The sequence below is a fragment of the Ctenocephalides felis genome, unplaced genomic scaffold (assembly GCF_003426905.1).
Source record: "Ctenocephalides felis isolate EL2017-DRISC unplaced genomic scaffold, ASM342690v1 CF-g0.4_SCAFFOLD_01886, whole genome shotgun sequence".
Taxonomy (NCBI): domain Eukaryota; kingdom Metazoa; phylum Arthropoda; class Insecta; order Siphonaptera; family Pulicidae; genus Ctenocephalides; species Ctenocephalides felis.
The window spans coordinates 5,804,583-5,818,897 of record NW_020538040.1 but is presented as its reverse complement, the minus strand read 5'-3'; the positions used below and the strand labels follow the sequence as shown (position 1 = coordinate 5,818,897).

The 14,315-nt window shown below is 28.5% G+C and overlaps 2 protein-coding genes and 1 pseudogene across 2 annotated transcripts; all 3 read left to right on the top strand.

Annotated features, from left to right (window-relative positions):
* Window positions 1-618: 618 nt before the first annotated feature.
* Window positions 619-5,261, top strand: LOC113378554 (adenylyltransferase and sulfurtransferase MOCS3-like; the record flags this gene model as incomplete). Its single annotated transcript, XM_026619104.1, has 6 exons — window positions 619-758; window positions 1,143-1,326; window positions 1,400-1,520; window positions 1,622-1,852; window positions 1,914-1,984; window positions 5,119-5,261. Coding segments are annotated over exons 1-6 (855 nt in total), but the record flags the coding sequence as incomplete, so codon positions are not given.
* Window positions 5,262-5,280: 19 nt separating this feature from the next.
* Window positions 5,281-9,525, top strand: LOC113377830 (adenylyltransferase and sulfurtransferase MOCS3-like). The gene is made up of 3 exons (XM_026618259.1): window positions 5,281-5,340; window positions 7,938-8,160; window positions 8,863-9,525. The coding sequence occupies exons 1-3, from the start codon at window positions 5,332-5,334 to the stop codon at window positions 9,009-9,011; spliced, it is 381 nt and encodes a 126-aa protein (XP_026474044.1). The 5' UTR covers window positions 5,281-5,331; the 3' UTR covers window positions 9,012-9,525.
* A 4,068-nt stretch (window positions 9,526-13,593) lies between these two features.
* LOC113378548 overlaps window positions 13,594-14,315 on the top strand; it is an 8,349-nt pseudogene continuing 7,627 nt past the window's right edge.

Sequence of the window (14,315 nt, the reverse complement as noted above, 5' to 3'; positions counted from 1 at the left end):
ATATATAGTTTTAACGACAAACTGCATTTTACTGAAATATTTAGCACTAAATCTAAGCTTACAATTTGTATTTGAAAGTTTAGTTTTGAAAATTTAATTAATTTTGTTTTGTAGATTTTGATAAAACTTTGCAGTCTGAAATAACAAGGTAAAATATTAGAGGCCTATGATAAGTGTTTGATATATGAAAGGAACTGCTAAAATTTAACATTTTGCTCGTCAGTAGACTTTGTTTTGGTGTATTGGTTTTGTTATTGATTTAATTTTTCAATACCGCCTTATCTTTTATTCTTTTTACTTCATTTTACAGTAGAGACTCTTTTTAAATTTTATTTATAAAATGCTTGTCAGTAGTAGAGTCCCTTTTGCTTTTATATAAGTTTGCTCGTCAGTAGAGTCCCTTTTCCTTTTCTTTATTTAAGTCCATTATTTACACACATGTAACTTCTCTTAACCATTTACAACTAATTTGATTTGAATTTACCGCCTCTTCAATCATTTCAAACTTCACGCCAATCTTTGTGAAATCTGCGCCATATTTGAACTGTCAGAAACATAACCTCTATGCACTTCTGCCGGCAAACCTTTATATTATTTTATATTTTACATTTTTAATTAGTTTTTTAAACAGAAATCTACAGTTTTAACGTGAAATGTCGCTAGATGAAGAAATTAAAAAAGTGCAAGATGAAGTTCACGATTTACAACGACTTTTGTTTGAAAAAGAAAAGGCGTTGAATGAACTCCGAAGGAAAAAGGTACGAAAAAATCTTAGTAACAAATTTTATAAAATAGAAATTTATTTATATGCATTTTAAACTAATATAAAACCCAGACTTATGTATAGACAGCAATTTAATTTAAAATTACTTACGAACAGAATTAAATTCATGTTTAATGTGTTAAATTAAAACATAACCTACAAATCCTTCACATTTCTGATATTAACTCCATGCAATTTTCTTTTCAAGCTGATACAAGATAATTAAATACAAAATAAAATAAAAATTGTGTATATATAGTAAATTCAGTTACCATTTCCTACTAACAGAATTAAATTCATGTTTAGTGTGTTAAATCAAAACATAACCTACAAATCCTTCACATTTCTGATATTAATTCCATACAATTTTCTATTTAAGATGTTAGAAGATGCAAAATCTCTGGTTCTAGACAAATCTGATATAGAAAGATACAGTCGACAAATCCTGGTACCTGATCACGGTATGGAAAACCAATTGAAACTTAAAAAGACCTCCGTCTTAATCGTTGGTGCAGGAGGACTGGGTTGTCCTGCTGCAATGTATTTGACTGGTGCAGGCGTAGGTAATAATAGATTGATAATAGATAGTAGGTAATAATTGATAGATGAGGTTATAATGGGGCTCTATGTTTTAAGGTACTATCGGACTACTAGATCATGATGTTATTGAAATAACTAACCTGCACAGACAATTGTTGCATAACGAGTCAAGTCTGGGAAGGAGTAAAGTGGATTCTGCAATCAATAGTTTAAGCAGGTGAAAATTAAAGACATTTAGTGAATAGATGCATTAGATGTATTAGATAATAGGTATTATTGAATGATAAAGAAAATTTGTTAATTATTTATATTTTTCAGACTTAATTCCACAACCAACTTTATTAAACACGAAACCCTATTGACAAGCACCAATGCAATGGATATTATCAAAGACTACGACCTGGTACTTGATTGTACAGACAATGTGGCGACTCGTTATCTACTAAACGATTGTTGCATTCTACTAAAACGTCCTTTGATATCGGAAGTGCTTTACCAAATGGAGGGACAGCTCACTGTCTACGGTTATAGGAATGGACCTTGCTATCGGTATGGTAATGGACATATTATAAATTTTGATTTAGAGTTATCGATTTGTTGTCGGTTGTAGGTGTATATTTCCTGTACCGCCTCCTCCTGAAACTGTTACGAATTGCGGAGACGGAGGTGTTATACCAACAGGTGAGATAATTGACTTAGATCATGGGAGTAAACATGAAACAAACGCCCTGTACTCTGATATGAGTGTTTTTCGCATATCACAAATAGTGCTAGTGCGCTCAATTCAGCATTTGTTTTGAAGCAAAGCCTTTCTAGATATAGCATACGTACTTTAAACGTTCAAGTACCAATTTTATATATTGTAATATATTATTTTGAATGATATCAATGTTATTATATATTTTTACTACACATTTGTGATTTTGTTTGAAAATATTATTTCATACGCGTGTATTTTGCTATCATTTCATTTAGTCAAATTAATGATCGGGTTTATCTTTTCTATATTATATATTTATATAAATCTTATCTGGAATTGAACTTTATATTAGAAAATTAAATAAAATTATGGTAAATGGTATTACGGGTAAGTTTATGTGCTACATTTGGTGGCAACCTCTGTGATATGCTGAAAGCATTAAATTAATGTAATTTGAAAGCGGCCGCGTGTTTGCCATCTATTTATACTTGTTTATTTATGGTATATTATATATAATCTAACCAGTTATGTATTAACTGGTTAAGTTATGTAATAACTTGTATAAAATTATGTTAACAAGTATATTTGTTAATTAAGTAAAAAAATATCTCTCTTTCTAACTGTCTTTAATCTACCTACGTCTGTTTCTTTATAATTAGTAGAGTTGCTTTTATTTTTATTTTTAGTTTCTTGTCAGTAGAGTCTCTTTTCAAATTAAACTTTAGTTTGTTCCTCAGTAGAATCCTTTTTATTTTGTTTTTAGTTTGTTAGTCAGTAGACTCCCTTTTTTAGTTTTTGAGTTGCTCGTCAATAGACTCCCTTTTATTTTTGGTTTTTAAGTTCCTCGTCAGTAGACTCGCTTTTATTTTTGGTTTTTAAGTTGCTCGTCAGTAGAATCGCCTTTAATTTTATTTTGATTAGCTCGTCAGTAAAGTCCCTCTTATTTTTATACTTAGTTTGCTTGCAAGTGGAGTTCATTTACCTTCTAATTTTAATTTTCTTGGTAGTAAAGTCTTTTTCCTTCTAATTTTATTATGCTTGTCAGTAGAGTCCTTTTTGAGTTTCATTTTTAAAAATTTAGTTTGTTTATCAGGAGAGTCCTTTTTCTTTTTTATTGCATTTTAGTTTGCTCGTCAGTAGAGTCATTTTCTCTTACTTGATTTTAGTTTGCTGGTTAGTAGAATTCTTTTTTCGTCTAATATTATTATGTTTATCTTGAATTTTATTTTTAAATACTTAGTTTGCTCGTCAGTAGAGTCCTTCTTTATTTTATTTATCAGTTTTCTTGTCAGTAGAGTCCCTTTTTTAGTTTTTTTCATGTCAGCAAAATCCTTTTTTAATTATCTTTCTTAGTTTGCTCATTAGTAGAGTTCTTCTTTCTTTCGTATTTAGTCTGCTTGTCAGTAGAGTTACTTTAAAACTTTTTTCTCTTCATCAGTAGAGATCATTTTTATTTTTATTCTAGTTTGCTCATTAGTAGTATCTCTTGTTTTCTTCTACTTTTAGTTTGCTCGTCAGTGGAGTTCATTCTTTTTTAATTATATTTTAATTAGCTTCTTAGTGGTGTCCTTTAAAAGGACTCCTTTTTATTTTTATTTTTAGTTTGCTCGTTAGTAGAGTTTGTTCTTGCTAATTTCATTTTTTAAATTCGGTTTTTTCTCGTTTGTACAGTCCATTTTTCGTTTTCTTTTATTTCAAATTCAGTTTGCTTGTTAATTGAGTTTCTTGTGGTATTCAATCTCTTTTTTTAAATTTTGTTTGCTTGTCAGTAGAGTCCCATTTGCAAGAAAAAAAATAGATACAATAAAGGGGCTCTAGCAAACTGAATTAAAAAATAGATACAAAGTAGGGACTCTACTGTCGAGAAAACTGAATTTCAGAAAAAAAATACAAACTGGGCTAGCCAACTGAATTTTTGAAAAAATTCATAATATACAAAAATGAGGCTCTACTGACAAGCAAACGAAATCTCAATTTTATGAAGAATTAATTTCTTGTTGACTAAATCAATTTTTACACATATCGGAAAGTGCATGTAACTTGCCCTAAGGCAAAATGCCCTTTACACTTAGTTGTTATTTACACAATAACTTACACTTAGTTTGTTATTTACACAATAAAATAAATACATTTGTCTTAAAAAGTATTGGAGTTAAGTTTCTAAATTTGCTTATCAGTATAGTTCCTGTTTTTTTTTTAAAATAAATATCTGAATTTGCTCGTCAGTAGAGGCCATTTTTATCTCGAAAAAATAGTTATCTGAATTTGCTCGTCAGTAGAGTTCCTTTATCTCGAAAAAATAAATATTTGAATTTGCTCGTCAGTAGACTTATTTTTTTTAAAAAAAATATCGGAAATTGCTCGTCAGTAGAGTTCCTTTATCTTGAAAAACTTGTTATTTGAATTTGCTCGTCAGTAGAGTTCCTTTATTTAAAAAAAAATATCTGAATTTGCTCGTCAGTAGAGTTATTTTTTCAAATAAAAATATCGGATTTGCTTGTCAGTAAGAGTCCTTTCTATCTTGAAAAAATGTTATTTGAATTTGCTCGTCAGTAGAGTTCTTATTTTAAATAAAAATATCGGATTTTGCTCGTCAGTAGAGTCCTTTTTTTATCTTAAGAAAATTATCTGAATTTGCTCTTTTGTACAGTCCTTTTTTATCTTGAAAAAATTGTTATATGAATTTGCTTATATTTTGCTCTTACAAATTGTCGGAATTTGCTCGCCAGTAGAGTTCCTTTTTCCCATATAATTTCCTTTTATTAGGCTTGCTCGTCAGTAGAGTCCATTTTTCGTATAAAACCTTTTTTTAAAATTCGGTTTGCTCGTCAGTAGAGTCCTTTTTTCGTATATAATCCCGTTTAATAAATAAATACATTTGATTTAAAACAATATTGACGTAACGCTTACCATGCATTTCCGAACCTAAGCAAAACGTATGAGAAACCTTGGTGTTAGGTTCGGACAACACCGTAAGCACTCATAAAATTTAAACAAAACTTGCATATATTTATTATTACAATGTTAAAACTCAATTCTTATCGATTATCGACACTTTTGGCAACTTGCCTTAAGGAAAAATGACCCTTACAACTAGTTCTTTTTCATTTACCAGTGCCTGGGGTAATAGGAGTTTTGCAAGCAGTGGAAGCAATAAAATTAATAACCGACAAACCGACTTTGAGTGGTCGCTTATTGCTATATTATGCTGCTGATTCAGCATTTCGCAATATAAAATTGCGAGGAAAATCTAAATTGTGCTGTGTGTTCCGAAAACAAAACTATTACAACTTTGATTGACTATGAGCAATTTTGTGGAGCAAAGGCCATGGATAAGGTAATAAATTTATATGAATATTTATGTTAGATTTTAGAGTATACCGAGTTGCTGTAGAGCATTATGATATTAAACAATATTGTTTATAATTTAATTTTATATAAATTTGCCGAAGGCATCATTCATATTAATCGAATGGTTTGGAAGTTACAAGCGACGAAACAAAACACAATAATTTGTGTTCAATGTTAAGTGTACAACTTTGCTTCCGCCGGTTTTACTATGAGAATCCTTTACAATAATGGCGGGAGCAAAGTTGTACACCGAATAAATTTTCAAAATCATTTTGAGATTATACCGAGTTGCCGTAGGGCCTTATAATATAAGACAATATTGTTTATAATTTAATTCTGAACAAATTTGCCCTAAGCATCATTCATATTAAACGTATGGTTTAGAAGTTACAAGCAATAGACTAAATCAATGTACTAAGTATACTAAATTCCATACCAAGATGTCACTTCGCACACTTAGAAGAAATCTTGGACGAATGTAAAGTTTGTATGGAAACTAGTATACTTCATACTCGTAATATTTGATAATTTTGATAAAAGCGTTTTTAGAGTATACCGCTGTAGGGCATTATGATGTAAGACAATATTGTTTATTATTTAATTTTATTTGCACAATTTTGCCGAAGACATCATTCAAATTAATTCAATGGTTCGGAAGTTATAAACAATGCAACTAAAAAGTGCTCTTTTATCATTTAAAATTGTAGTTTACAGTTTGATCGTCAGTAGAGTTTTATTTTATTTGTTTAAATCGTGTTTGGTCGTCAGTAGAGTTCTCTTATTATAAAATTAAAGAAAAAAAAATTAACTGATATATTAATTTGTTTGTCAGTAGAGTTCTTTTTATTTTACAGACACATATATGCAAAAAATAAAATTTGCTTGTCAGTAGAGTCCCTTTTCCAATTTTTTCTATCTAGATATTAATTGTCAGTAGGGTCCTTTTTCCGGCTTTGTTTTTAATTTGCTTGTCACTAGAGTCCACTTTTGTAATTTTCTATGTCTTTCCGACAGTAAGACTCCTTTTTCAGTAAAAATGATCTCAACTGAGGATTAAACTCAATAGAAGATTACAAAAGTGGACTCTACTGACGGGTAAATTTAATATCTAGGTAGAATCTGAGATAAGAACACTAGTTACAAAAAGATTGAATATTAATTTGGTGGATTAGAAAAGGGACTTTACTGACGAGCAAATCTAGAAAACTAGACAAAAAAATGAATTGGGGAGAAGAACTCTACTGGCGAGCAAATTTATAAAAAAAGATTGAAATATTAGATTGGAAAAAGGAACTCTACTGATGAGCAAATTTAGAAATTAAGTTTGTGAAAGGGACTCTACTAGCGAACACACTAAAAAATTAAAGAAGAAGAAACTTTAATGAAGATTTTGAGGAGGCAAGAACTCTAATGACTTTCGTTTCCTTGTTAGTAGAGTTCCTTCATTTTTTTCTGTACGTCAGTAAAGCCTCTTTCTACAATTTTTCGTTTATCAGTAGACTTTTCGTCTGTTATGATTTTTCAGTTTGATCGTCAGTAGAGTTCCTTTCTTTCGTTGGTTTAAAATTTAATTCTCTCGATAACTAAATTTGTTTTTGCTCTTGTTTTACTGATTTGCTTGGCAATAGAGTCCCTTTATTTTATTTTTTTTCATGAGTAAAGATTTTACTTTCTCGGTTTTTTCATTTTGTTGGTCGGTAGAGTTCTTTTTATCTCCATTTCAGTTCACTCACCAGCAGCGTTGCTTTTTTTAAATCTTATTTCAGTTTGCTCGTTAGTAGAGTCCTTTTTTTTAGTTAGCTTTTCAGTAGAGTCTCTTTTTTAGTTTGCTTATATGTAGAGTCTCTTTTCTTTTTTTTACGAAAAATAAACTGATATATTAATTTGCTTGTCAGTAGAGTTTTACTGAGGTATGCAGTTTGCATTTTGCTCATCAGGGGAGTCCTATGTTCATTAACGAAAACTATATTTTGCTTGGCAGTAGAGTCCATTTTTCGAATTTTTTATCTACATGTCAAATTTGCTCGACAGTAGAGTCCTTTTCTCTTTCATTTTTTTTGCTCGTCAGTGGAAGCGGAAAAATTTTGTTTTTTGTTTTTTTCAATATTTAGATTTTTTGGTAATTTATTTCGTTTATTATTTAATATTTTTAATACATTGCTTTTATTTTTGTTTGTTTTTCCTTCCAACCTCGAGCATTTCCCAAAATTCGTTTCTGGATCTACATTTGTGAACCCCCTTGTTTCTATATGGCGTGATTTTGCATTTACAATTCGTTAATCACGTGACTAACTAATTTATTAATTTATTAATTTATTAGTAATTTATTAATTTTTAGTTAATTATTTTATTTATTGGTTTGTTTTTTATTTGTCTTTAAATTGTGTAAGCTGTTTTTTCCTGTATTGTTATTTTAAATTCTTTACACTTTGATCGTATAAAATATTTTTTTATTGAACTGATAGTTGAGAACGATGACACACATACAGTATCGAAACGTTACGTAATAGTAAAATTACTTCTCGTTTTTTATTTCAGGCTGATAATGTGTATTTATATATATCTAATATTAATTTTTTTTAGGATCCAAAATTAAAAATTTTATCAAATGATGAACGAGTTACAGTAATCGATTTTAATAATAAACAGAAAACAACAGAATCGAAACATGTACTAATTGATGTTCGTGCGACTTCTGAATTCGAAATGTGCAAGATACAAAAATCTATAAACATTCCAATCGATGATGTACTACAAAATAAACAAACCGATTTATTAAACAATTTGTTAAATAATAACGATGAAGGTAAACATAAAAATCATAATAATAATCATTCGAAATATATATATATATATATATATATACACCTAAGTCTGTTTTTACACGGTCTTTTTGTACACGGTTTTGATATAACACGTTTGAAAATTGAATATTTTTAATTTTTTTACACGATTTTATTCCATTTAGCACGATTTGAAATTTTATGTACTTAAATTTTTTTTTGTCAATTTAATTTTTGCGAAGTATGTTCATATCACAAAAAAGTATTTATGAACGAAAAAGGTCGCAAACCATCTATAGTATCGATAGTTTGCGAACACTAGCTTAAAGATTTAAGTGAATTCCCCTTTAGCGCGTACAAACAATTTTTGAATAGCACTAATTTAGGGGAATTATTATTAAAATAAACAGAATTCTTGTTCTTGAAATTCTTGTTCTTCACTAATTTTAATAGTTTAGAGAGTAGGACAAATCACCATTTTTGTATAAGATAATGTCTTTTTTTACACGTTTTTTTTTTTACACGGCTTCTTCTGGAACCAATCTCCGTGTAAAAACAGACTTAGGTGTATATTATATATATATTATATAATATATTATATATATATAGATATATGTTTTATTTATTACTTTAATAATTTAACATCTAGTATATAATAAATATAACATAAATTTAAATAAATAAGAGAATGTTAAAATTTAGTGTAATTGTCTTTTCAATTTTAGTGTATGTTGTCTGTCGAAGAGGAAACGATTCGCAGAGGGCTGTGAAGCATTTAAAGGAGACGTTGGATGTTAAAATTCCTTTATACGATTTAGTAGGGGGGCTGCACGCCTGGGCTGCTGATGTGGATACATCGTTTCCCATATATTAAAGATTTATTTATTTATATTGTAAGTGTCACAGGGTAAAAAAGTTATATTAAAGTCTGACAAATTTATATTTTACAAATGAAAGCTAAATTTTTGAAGAAGAACTTCTTGAGGCACAACTCTAGAGTATTTGTACTGATTCATAATGAGGAAAAAAACTCTACTGACTATCAAATTTAGACGGAATCAAAAGGAACTCCACTGACGAGCAAATTTTAATTTTGAAGTAGAAGATAAAAAAAAGAGTGCGCGTAAGGATCACACGCGATTGAAGTAAAACTTATTTGCTACTGTAATTTTGAACCAAAGACGAAGGAAGATGATCTTGAACAAAATTCCGAAGATAAAAGCCCGAAGGATGAATCAGGAAAGACTATTAATAAGCAAATTCAGATATTTATTTTTTCAAAAAAAAAGGAACTCTACTGACGAGGAAATTTAGACTGTTTTAGCAAAATGGAACTCTACTGGCAAGCAAAGTCAGCAAATCAATATTGGTATGATATCATTTTAGAAAAGAAAGGACTCTACTGACGAGAAATTCAGTAAATTATTATTAGTAAGATGTCCTTTGAAAAAAAAGGAACTCTACTGACAAGGAAACTGAATTTCAAAAACAATTGAAATATTTTTTTTAATTATTTCATCAAAAGAATCCATTTTTTATGATATATTTTTATTTACAGTTTGCTCGTCAGTAGAGTCCCTTTTTCTTTTATTTTTAATTTGGTTGCCAGTAGAGTCCTTTTCATTTTATATTTAGTTTGCTTGTCAGTAGAGTCCCTTTGAAAATATACTATTCAAAATTATCTGCATTTGCCTGATAATTTTCCATTTCAAAATTAAAGATTACTCATCAGTAGATAAAATTTAAAGTTTGCCCGTCAGTAGAGTTCTTTTGTAAAAAGTAATTGTTGAAAAATGATGATTTAGAAAGACAAGATTCAATTTTCTTGTCAGTAGAGTCCTTTGCCTTTTCCACTTTCAATCACAATGTAATGTGCAATGTCATATAGAGACGAATATTGTAGAGAGTACAATTAAAGACAACAAACGAGCAATTAGAGATGAGGTACGTCAATAGATATTATGAAGTTAACAAAATGTTCCATAATCTCCTCAGTAGATTCCTTTTTTTTCTCTTATAATTCATAATTTGACTCAGAATTCGTTTTTTAATCTTCTACCGAATCGAAATTAAAATTTGCTCGTCAGTAGAGTTCTTTTTGATTCCATCTAAATTTGATAGTCAGTAGAGTGTTAAAATTAATTTTGTCTAATGCTACGTTTAACATCTCCTTCCTTTAACAAAAAGTTATGTAACATTATTTTTGAAGCTATTTCACTTCAAATTAAAAGTAGTTTTTCCTACATTTCCTTTTTTTTAATCTAAAATTGGAAATTTAAAAAATGTTTTAACTTCTATTATGGAACCTCTCATTTTGAAATTTTTCTAGAAATTGAAACTTTGAAATATGACAGAATTTCCACAAAATTAAAATTGGCTCGTATGAAAAAATTTAATAAGCTTTTGGATAATTGTAATAAATCTATTGTATCGTTGATAAGTGAAAATTTAATAGATAAATGGCTCTAAAACTATTCTATATCTTCGCCCTTAGTCCTAAATTTCTTTTCCTCAACTTTAATTTCATTAAGGTAGTAATTTGCAGTTTGGTTTAAAAAAATTGAATAACCCAGATAAGAAAGAAAATTTAGATCCTAATAATTCTAATCAAATAATTCTAATTTTAGTTCCGTTCCTTTAAATTTAGAAATTGTTAGAGATTTAAAATTACGCTGATAAGGGCAATCTTACTGTGGTTTTAGACAGGTCAGATTATTTTTCAAAAACCTACGACTTATTAAACAACGAAACTTTTTATAAACCTTTAATTAACGACCCCACCGATCATTCAAACAGACAAACGCACAAACTTATTGGCAATTTAATCACAAAAAAACAAATCTCTGAATCATTAGGTTTTTCTTATAAAAATGTCTTTTTTCTCTTAAATTGCCTGTATTTGTTGCTTGGAAATAGAGTTACTTTTTTCTAATAAAGATATATGAATTTGCTTGTCAGTAGAGTCTCTTCTTTTTTAATATCAATTAGCAAACGAGTTCTACTTATATGTATTTTCCACACAAATATTTTGTTTTAATTCTGTCTCTTGGGAGAGCGTAATATATTTTATATTTGTTATACTAAATAAATCTTTATTTTTTTTATAGAAGATGAAAAAGAGACTCTACTGACGAGCATATTTGTGTATTTTTAGGAAAAAGGGAACTCTATTGCCAAGCAACAAATACAGGCATTTTAAGAAAAAAAAAGCATTTTCATAAGTAAACAAAAGAACTCTACTGACGGGCAAATAAAAAATTAAGAAAAAGGAACTCTATTGATGAGCAAATTTATGTATTTTTAGGATAAAGGGAACTCTACTGATGTGTGTAACAAATTAGGAAACCCTACTAATAAGCAAATTCTGTTATTATTTTAGTAAAAAAGGAACTCTACTGATGAGCAAATTCAGATATTTATTTTTTCATAGAGAAAAAGAAACTCTACTGATGAGCAAATTAAAATATAAACTAGGAGATAAAAAAGGAACTCTACTGACAAGCAAATTAAAATGCAAAATTGATGATAAAAAAGATACTCTACTGACGAGCAAATTCCAATATTTTTTACTAGATAGAAGTAACCTTACTAACAAAACAAATTCAAACATTTCTTTAAAAGAAAAATTATTGGCAAGCAAGTCCATATCAGAAAAAAGGGACACTACTGACTAGCAAATTCAAACATTTTTTTACTGATGAGCAAATTTATACATTTTTTCAAAAAAAGAAATCTACTGAGGAGCAAACTAAATTATAAACTAGAATATAAAAAGGAACTCTACTGACGAGCAAATTCCGACATATTGTGTTAAAAAAAAAAAACTCTACTGACGATCAAATTCAGATATTTATTTTTCAAAAAAAAAGAACTCTACTGACTAGAGGAGGACTCTACTGAAAAATGACCTTTAGGGTCTACTGACTAACTTTTATTGTTAGTAGTTTTTTTTTTAAAAAACTTTTTTCTAAAAAATTCTGAAGTTACTTTGAAAAATGTTTTTTTTTTGAAAAAATGTTTTTTCTAAAAATTGTTCATTCCAATCAGGTTATTTTATTGTTTATTAATTATCAATTTTAATGTATATTTTGTGTCGAACTTTTTATTTTCAATTTGCTCGTCTGTAGTGTCCTTTCTTTTTTGTTTTGTTTCTGAACGGCTCGTCAAAAATTTCTTTCAATTTTTTGAGTTTACACATTATTCATATTCTATATAATATTATTCTATTATTATCATATTCTAATATAATATTTATATATAAGTCAGTAGAGTCCCTTTTATTCTAAAATGGCATTTAAAAAAAATCGTGAAATTGGTCGGTTTGCTATATTTATAAAAAAATTGAATTTACTAGTCAGTAGAGTTCTTTTTTGTCTTCTGGTATAAATTTTAACTTGCTCGTCAGTAGAGTCCCTTCTTAATTTTCTAACTCAATATTTATTTTTCTCGTCAGTAGAGTCCTTTTTAATATTTTTAATAGTCTCTTTTTTAGATTATAGATCTATATATAAACTAATGTCTGAATTTGCTTTGTCAGTAGAGTCCTTTTTTACTAAAAATGACAGAATTTGCTCGTGAGTAGAGTTCCTTTTGTCTTTTATTTTCAGTTTGCTCGTCAGTAGAGTCCCTTTTATTTTAAAATGGCATTTAAAAAAAAATCTGAATTTGCTATATTTATAAAAAAATTGAATTTGCTAGTCAGTAGAGTTCTTTTTTATTTCTAGTTTACAATTTAATTTGCTCGGCAGTAGAGTCCTTTCTTAATATTTTTAATAGTCTCTTTTTTAGATTATAGATCTATAAATTCATAAATATTCTATTTATATTATCTTTATAAATGTTATATTATACTATAAGTAACACAGGGTAAAAAAATCAAAGTAGAGTAGTTAAACTATCATGTTATATTTTGTTATACCGAATAAATATATTTTATGAAAATCAGCGAGTATTACAATTTAGTCATTGAATTTTATTCCAATAGATCATTCAAATTTGAAAGTTTCAAATTATAATAAGGTAACCTCGATAATTCCTGTCTTCAATCATCTTGGATAGAAAATTTTATGAAATTAATATAGGAAATGTGAAAGATTTGTAGGTTAATTAATAGATACAGTATTAAAATAATATATACTACTTTAAAATAATATATACCATTATGGTTATGTTTTAATTTAGCACAGTAGCCATGAATTTAACTCTTAGCATCAGTCAGTAAGAAATTATAACTGAACTACTTTCTATACACAAGTCTAGTAATCTATAATCTTTAATATATCTTACTAAGTTTTATTTTATTCCTACCTTTCTCTTTCGGAGTTTATCCAACGCCTTTTGTTTTTCAACCACAAGTTTTTGCAAATTGTTAAGCTTTATTTTAGTTTCAAAATGTAAAATTTTGTTTCAAAGAAATTTGTATTTGTAACGCAAATATGAGGCAACGTTCAAATTAAATGGTGGTTATGGCTGTTGACAGTTTGTCAGTGCGAAGATGGCGAGGATCGAGGATTGAGGATTTCGAAATGGTTGGCGGGAAGTTTGAAATTATTTAAATGTCGGGAGATTCAAAACAAATTAGTTTTAAATGGTATTCTAGGGAAGTTGTATTTGTGTGAATAATGGACTTGATTTAATAAAAGGAAAAGGGACTCTACTGACGAGCAAACTAATAAAAACTAAAAAACTTTGCTGCCAAGCAAATTGAAAATAATAGAAAAATTGACTACTGAAATCAGAAAATTTAAGAAAAATGAACTCTACTGACGAGCAAATTTAACGAAAAGGACTTTACTATGAGCAAACTGCAAATAAAACTTAAAAGAACTGTACTGACGAGCAAATTTAAAAAGGGACTACTTACCAAAACGAAGAGAAACTACTGAAGAGCAGTCCAGAAACAAAGCAAGAAAAAAAACTGTACTGACGAGTAATCTATGAATAAAAAAATGAACTCTACTTACGAGAAAAATTAAAAAGAACTCTACTGACGAGCAAATTGAAAATATAAAAAAGGGGACTCTACTGACGAGCAAACTAAATGTAGAGAAAAGAAAATAAACAAAAAATGGAAAAGAGAATCTACTGATTGAAATTGAAAAAGGCAAAAAAGGACTCTACTGACGAGCAAATTGAAAATAAATTACAAAAATGACTCTACTGATGAGCAAACTTAAAT